Source organism: Carex rostrata, chromosome 30, assembly GCF_964058835.1.
Source record: "Carex rostrata chromosome 30, lpCarRost1.2, whole genome shotgun sequence".
In the NCBI taxonomy this organism is placed as follows: Eukaryota; Viridiplantae; Streptophyta; class Magnoliopsida; order Poales; family Cyperaceae; genus Carex; species Carex rostrata.
Genome location: NC_135947.1, coordinates 2,619,641 through 2,627,571, shown reverse-complemented (window position 1 = coordinate 2,627,571; position 7,931 = coordinate 2,619,641). Strand labels below are relative to the sequence as shown.

Genomic DNA, 7,931 nt, shown 5'->3' with positions numbered 1-7,931 from the left:
CAAATGTATTTATTTATTTCTTTACACGAGTTATTTTATTTTATTTTATTTTCAAATTCTCATTGTAATTATATAGTTTCATAATTTATTTATATCTCGAAATTTTTAGTTTACATTTTAAATTGATAAAACATAATTTAAAAAACAAAAATTAAAAAACAGAAATAAAAAAAACAGAGATAAAACAGAAATAAAAAAACAGAAATTGAAAAACAGAAATAAAAAAACAAAATTAAAAAAACAAAATTTAAAAAACAGAAAATAAATCTAACCTATTCAAAATAAATCTAACATTTTCAAAAATAAATCTAACCTATTTAAAAATAAATCTAACCTATTTAAAAACAAATCTAACATTTACAAAAATAAATGTAACCTATTCAAAATAAATCTAACATTTACAAAAATAAATATAACCTATTCAAAATAAATCTAAGATTTTTAAAAATAAATCTAAAAAACAGAAATTAAAAAACATAATTTAAGAAACATAAATTAAAAAACAAAAATAAAAACAGAAATAAAAAAACAGAATTTAAAAAACAGAAATTAAAAAACAGAATTTAAAAAACAGAAATTAAAAAATAGAAAATAAATCTAATCTATTTAAAAATAAATCTAACATTTTCAAAAATAAATCTAACCTATTTAAAAATAAATCTAACATTTACAAAAATAAATCTAACCTATTCAAAATAAATCTAACATTTACAAAAATAAATCTAACCTATTCAAAATAAATCTAACATTTTTAAAAATAAATCTAACCTATTCAAAATAAATCTAACATTTACAAAAATAAATCTAAAAAACAGAAATTAAAAAATAGAATTTAAAAAACAGAATTTAAAAAACAAAAATAAAAAACACAAAATAAAAACAGACCGATTTTTTTATTTATATCCAAAATAAAATATAAATTTAAAAAACTAACCAACTAGCTAATGAAATTGCAAAACTACCCAAACCGGTTAACCATTAACCAGACTCAAATCAAATTTCCGGTTATTGGTTTCCCGGACCCATTGAAATAGTCCGGTTAACCATTAACCGGAAATTTGATTTGAGTCCGGTTAATGGTTAATCGGATTTGTGCATTTTCCTTTTTTTTTCGTTTTTTTTTTAAAACAGAAATTTTTTATTTTTGTATTAAAATATTAGAAATGTTGAATATATTTCTTTAAAAATAAATGGAATACAATATAATTTGATTTATTAGAAAGACTGCAACTAATAACCCGGATCAATATTTTTCAGGCCGGATTTTTCGCGGCTGTAAGAAAAATTAATATATTTCTTTATGTGCTATTGGAAAAAAAATAAAAATGCTTAGATTCTGAGTTATTGATCCCGGTTCAAAAGTCACTTCTATGTAATCTAGAAAATATTGTGATCCTTCTAGGACATTTAATTTATGAAAAGTTGTATCTATTCTGAGTTATAAATCTAACATATTCAATAAATCTAACAAATCTAATTACTTAACAAATTTAACAAATCTAACATAAAATAAATCTAACAAATATAAATATCTAATTACTTAACATCCAATAAATCTACATAAATTAAATTTACTCTACAAAAATAAATTAATCTAACGTGAAATAAATGTAACATTTAAATCTCTCGGAAAAATCTTGCAGGAGGTGCTGAACTTCGTAATTTCGATACCTTCGTAATTCCGTTTGCGTATTTGTAGAAAGAATTAAATTTACAACTATATATTTTTTTAAACAATAAATTTAAAATTTGAGAATAATAGAAATTTAAGAGAATGAGAATTGAGATGGAGATGTGAAAATGAAGGAGGAAGAGGGGTATTTAAAGAAATTTTGATTGGAGGGATAAAATTTAAATTTTTAATTTTTAAAGAATAACAGAAGAAGAAAAAAATTATGTCCCATCCGGTCGGTTCGGTCCGGTCCAGGTGGGTCCGGCCGGTCGGGTCCGGATGGGATTGAACCGGTGGGAGGGAACTTTGGATTTTTGAATTAAAGTGAACAGTAGACGGATATCGGGTAGGGGTAGTTGGGTACTCGGGTACGGGTATAGTCGGGTACGGGTATGATTGGGTAGGGTATGGTCGGGTATTTGTCCAAAAAATCGGTCCGGTCCGTTTGTTGCCCCTACCCACGTACCCAACTTATACCCGGACTCGGGCACGGGTACCCCGGGCATAGGATACGGACGGACAGGGTAGGGTATACCCGACTGGGGCAAAATCAAACCACTAGAACCAACAAACCCAACTGATGAACTGATATAATTAAGTCACGATTCCCCATAAGAAAACACATAAAAGTCATACAAGGTCATAATGAAAGACACCTTATTTCCTCTTACTTGACTTCAAAGCCAAGTGTAAAGCAATAAAACCAATATCTCCAAATGATTAAGTCCAATCTAACAAACACTTCACTACTACACAATACATAGTTTACAAACACCAACAGAAGACATCTCACTCTAAACACAACACAGCACCATGCTTCCCCTTCTCTTCTTGATTTTCCTCTTGTACCCACAAACCCTAATTACCATAACCTTAGCCAGCCGGTGCACAATCACTACCCCACTCAAAACATACCAAAAATGCATCTCCTTACCGACACAAGGAGCAACCCTCGCTTGGACGTATCACGCAACAAATGCCACATTGGATCTCGCCTTCACCGGCTCGTTCATATCTCCGTCGGGTTGGGTTGGGTGCGGCATAAACCCGACTTCTCCCACAATGACGGGAACACGTGCACTTGTTGCCTTTTCGGACCCGAGTTCCGGATCTCTTATAGTTCTCCCTTTCATTCTTGATCCTTCTGTGAAACTTCAGAGCACGCCATTCGTCTCACGGCGACTTGATATACCGCTACTCACTTCGTCCGTCTCATCGAGATCGGGAATTCGAGACGGTGACATTGTTCAGATATTCTTTGCCATTAAGCTATCGCCGAATAAGACCCGGATCAATTTTGTGTGGAACAGAGGTCTATATGTCCAGGTAAGTGTCAAGATATTGATCACACATTTTCCATACCTCTATTAGAAGTCTACAACCCACAATTCATTGCCATACTTTTACTTTTTTCAGTGGTACCATAATAAAATAATAGTGTATAAGAAAAATGATCTTCAATAGATTCCTTCTACATGCATAATCTCTCCTCATAATATTTATTGAGAACAATTGTTAGCGGCATATAGTTTATCAATTTGCCTAATTTACCATTGTTAAATAAGTATGGGTCCTCTGCTCAGGGGTAATTTTTTTTATCAGAGCAGTATTGCTTCCTGCAGCGCTGTTTTAATTCTAGTCTGTGCACTGCAGGAAGCCAAAACTCCTCTGTTAAAATATTTACCCTCTGCTCAGAGGACACTGCAACTTTGCATCTTTTATATTTTCACCGGGTTATTGATTGAATCCTTCCGGATTTAAACAAGAATCAATAATCTAATCAATTGATTTTTATGCTTAGGGCTATTCTCCGACCATCCACAACACAGCTGCATCTGATCTTGCATCACATGCCACAATTGACATTGTCTCGACTGCCTCTGAAACCAGCCCACCCATCTCATCAAACCTCCGATGGATCCACGGCACATTAAATTGCGCTTCCTGGGGCATCATTCTCCCCATCGGAGTTGCAATGGCACGCTATCTCAGACCATTCACATCATTGTTTGGACCGACATGGTTTTATGTGCACGCAACTGTGCAGATCATTGGATTTCTCGCAGGGACAGCTGGATTTGCGATCGGAATAATCATGGGAAATGCATCGGTTGGTGTCACTTACGGGTTGCATCGGTCACTTGGCATAACGACTTTTGTGATTGGCGGGCTTCAGTTTGCCGCACTTCTATTCCGGCCAAAGACAACCAACAAGTACCGGAAATATTGGAAGTCGTACCACCACTTTGTTGGGTATAGTTGCATTGTTCTTGGTGTGGTTAATGTGTTTCAGGGATTTGATGTTATGGGTCTAAGTGGATCATATTGGAAGCTGAGTTACTGTCTTGTTCTCTCGACATTCATCGGGGCATGTATAGCATTAGAGGTGAATGCTTGGGTCGTGTTTTGTCGCCGTGCAGAGGAGGAGAAAGTGAGGAGGGAAAGCAGTGGAGAAGTGAATCAAAATGGCAAAGGAAGAGTGGGCTATTAGTGTAGAGTTCATGCAACTTTTTTTTTAATTTTATAGAAGTAATTGTTTGGTTTGCTGTGGATGGTTAATATATTGAGTTCTCTTGATAATTTTTGGTGAAGTTCAACAGGATTACAAATTTTCTCCCCTTAATTTGTTATACAGTCAGCGTCAAATATATACTTTTAACTGTGAAATTTAAATTTTGAGAAAATAATTGTTTGTTCATCATTTCAAATTTATGCAATATTGGAAGATAAAAAATTATGTAGAAATTATTTAATATTAGTACATAATTATTTGGGTCATTAACTAGTTTGATGAATCAGATTTCAGATTTGATTCTAATAATAATCCAAGGGGATCATTGCTTCTCTATTGCCCTCTACACATAACTGCTCTTTATGTTTTAATCATGTTTCTCAATTGATCGGTTGACCTCTGTGTATATTTTCTTCATCAGCCTGTTCTTCTTTGTTGGTAGAAACATATAATTAGTTGAAATTTATAAACAGAAACCCTGATTATTGTCAATTAACCTCCTAAAATTCTTTAATCTATTTTCCAAATTGCAAAAGAGCTTTTAATTTGAGAAATTCTTACAACATCGAACCAATAGTGATACATACCTATATAGCCCTTAATAATAGGCATATAAGAACAAGTATACCTGCTCTGTTTGGCGGGTGGTCTTATCCATAGGCCATAACCGAATGCTGTGCAAGACATGATTAAAGTAAAGAAACCAACTAGGTTGGGCTACTTTTTGGGCTTAGCTTCTCTTTTGTGCTGATTGAATATGTGACAGGGGACAATCACTTTGCTTTTTACATTGTATTCAATTGTAAGTTCGCCTTTGACCCAGACAACTGAAGAGGGTGCTTTGGGCCGAAGGGCTAAGAGCAACCTCATCCTGCCCTTTCCGTCCGAAAAGAGGCCCAATTCAAGCCATATATCTCTCATGATATCGCTGCTCGACACCATGCTTCCTTGTGTCATTAAGCAATATGGTAATTAACTAATTACTGCCTCAATGGATTAAATGCTTTTTGCGATTAAGAAACCAACAGGCACCCCAAATAGACCCGAGTCAATGGAACAGAATTGATCCAAATCCGATCATATATAGTTTTCTACTCAAACTCAAACCTGATATGCATTGAAGAATTGAAGTCTAAAATAGATAGGCAAGCCAACTAGTCAATGCAAGTACTCACAAAGTTGGCAGCGTGTCGCTTTCTCAGGAAATTATCTTTTCTAAAACAGTAGTTGCTTGGTTCTTATCCATTATAAAGTACTTGAATTATATACTGATTGAGGCATGGAAAATACAAATATTTATATTTTAAAATTGACAATTTGAGTACATCATTTTATATAATGCAGGTTGTTTTTTTTTTTTTGGTATATGGAATATATATTTCGAGAGCATCCGCTGGTAGTTTCATCTTAATTAATATGCTCTACCTTTAGATTATTTATAAGTTGATTGCATTTTGAAAAATATCTAGCCTAAGGACGTCTCTTTGCCCCCATAATAAACAAAGATCAAAGAGGATTGAAATAGTAAAGGGTATCAAATTTCTCATGCATGTCTATCCAGTTGTCTCCCAATTGGCACCCAATCTCATCTAGCCTAGGCCATAGAAGCGTGCTCAAGTAAAAGTAAAAAGTCATAACTAGCTAGTTTAAGCATATATAGGGTATAACAAAGTTAGTGTAGTGACCGGAATACGTGGTAATAATTATGTTTCAGGACTATTTGTATGATGTGATTATTTCTTGAAAATTTAATATGGAACGCTATGACATGTATACTAATTTGGACAAGATATAAGATTGACACATGGTCACATAAGCCATGAGTGATCATGACTATAAGAATTTAATTAAATAGTGAATTTTGAATAAACTTACATTACGAAAAATATTTAACATGATCAAATATGATGTATAAGCGTGATCGGTCCCGTTTATATTCAACACATGTGGTCACAGCATAACAGACGTTCTGTCACATGCTGTAAGTGTTCCTTCAAATTTGATTACAACATAACATGCACGTAGAAATTAGACTTGTCAACAACACAATACGGCACGACACGGAACATATCCAAATCATGATACGTTTGGATGAAACAAGGAATAGAGCAAGAATAGAACTAATTTCAGGTTTGAGAATAGTAGCTAACCCAACTTTTAATTGGGTTAGTAGAATAGTGAGCTAACGTGCACATATAAGACATAAAAAATAGTGGGTTAGTACTTAGTACTATTCTTGGTTTATCCAAACATCGAACAGCTAAAAAAGAATAGTGTCATTCTCGAATTAGTGCTATTTTAACTCCATTCAAATGTACACGATGTGATTAGTCATAACACGGTAGGAATTTACATCTCTACTATTAACAAATATAAATATACAATGTTTAATTTTTGAGCCGTTGTTCAAAATTAATATTCTTTTTATTAATCCAAATTGTAAATTTATCTCCTTGTAAGATTGGAAAAGTAAGTATACCGTTCCTTTTTTCACATCTCTAACTCTTTTTTAATCCAAACATGATGGAAAAATGGGGACACCAACGAAACACCGACAACACAGCATCCTGCAATTCAAAATCTTTCTTTTCCATACAAATGATAATTACCTAGTAGTTATAATAACTAATTTACAACACCTGATGTAAAAATGTAATGTAAAATATTACCAGAAGGGGATTGACAGAGAAGCTAGTACCGACCTAGCAGCTGTGTGACCGCATCGTCTGCATTAACTCAAAAGAGTATCTTTTGAGTTAATACATATCGGCCGTCTGATTATAAACGGAGCCCATCCGGCTCCGCCTAAAACAAAGATATTTTAATATTAGTGCGGATTTAATTCGCACGAATCTTAAAGCTGATGGGACGGTCCAGAAGCATTAACTCAGAAGATTCCTTTTTGAGTTAATGCAGAGGATACGAATTAAGCAGCTGCCGTAGGTCTCGCTTTCTCTTTTGTCTAATAAAATAAAAAGAAGAAAATTATGCACGAACCCCTGCTTTGCCTAAAATTACAGAGCATTTTCTTGTGCTCTACTTTTCAAGAGGTCAAATGATGAAAAAAGAATATATATTTCCAGCAAAGGGTACTCTCATAAGAAACACCAATGTTTTACTTTTGGGAAGATTTAAATTAATATTTAAGGTCTCTCAAGTCTCAAGGCTTGACATGTTGCATCAAATCTGAATTTATATGATCGTTGGATTCGTGTGGGGGCGGAATTAGAAATTTTGAAAAAGAGAGTGAAATTTGAACTCAAATTTTCTCTGAGTCTCAACTATATATAAATTACAACTCTGATCATATATAAAATTTTTAAAAAGATTTAATTAAATTATATATATATATTAAAAATTTAAAAATATAGGAGTTGTTTAGCTATCCTTTTAATACATTTAGATTTGTCTATGCATGTGTAGGTGTAGGATTGTTTAACTTCAAATACAACACTTCTTACAACACGGCTCATACACGCAAGTTTAATAACGGGTATCGTATTCCGTCGCGTTCTAACCCATTCATATTATTTCATGGAAATAGAGTAGGTCCGATGGGCATCGGACCTACTTTGGTTCCAACGAGTTCAATCACCGTCAGATTGGCTTTAGGATTCGTGCGCACAAATCCTGAAGCAAATTAGACGGTATATCTGCCCATCGGAACCAAACTAGATCCGATGGGCATCGGACCTACACCTTTCTCTTATTTCATGTTCACGTGTTTTGTGGTATAATTAGGAAATT

At 33.6% G+C, this 7,931-nt stretch overlaps 1 protein-coding gene across 1 annotated transcript; it reads left to right on the top strand.

The window, feature by feature from the left end:
* The first annotated feature begins 2,462 nt into the window (after window positions 1-2,462).
* On the top strand, window positions 2,463-4,263 carry LOC144546841 (Auxin-responsive family protein). Its single transcript, XM_078295412.1, has 2 exons — window positions 2,463-2,998; window positions 3,474-4,263. The coding sequence occupies exons 1-2, from the start codon at window positions 2,486-2,488 to the stop codon at window positions 4,161-4,163; spliced, it is 1,203 nt and encodes a 400-aa protein (XP_078151538.1). The 5' UTR covers window positions 2,463-2,485; the 3' UTR covers window positions 4,164-4,263.
* The last annotated feature ends 3,668 nt before the right edge of the window (window positions 4,264-7,931 follow it).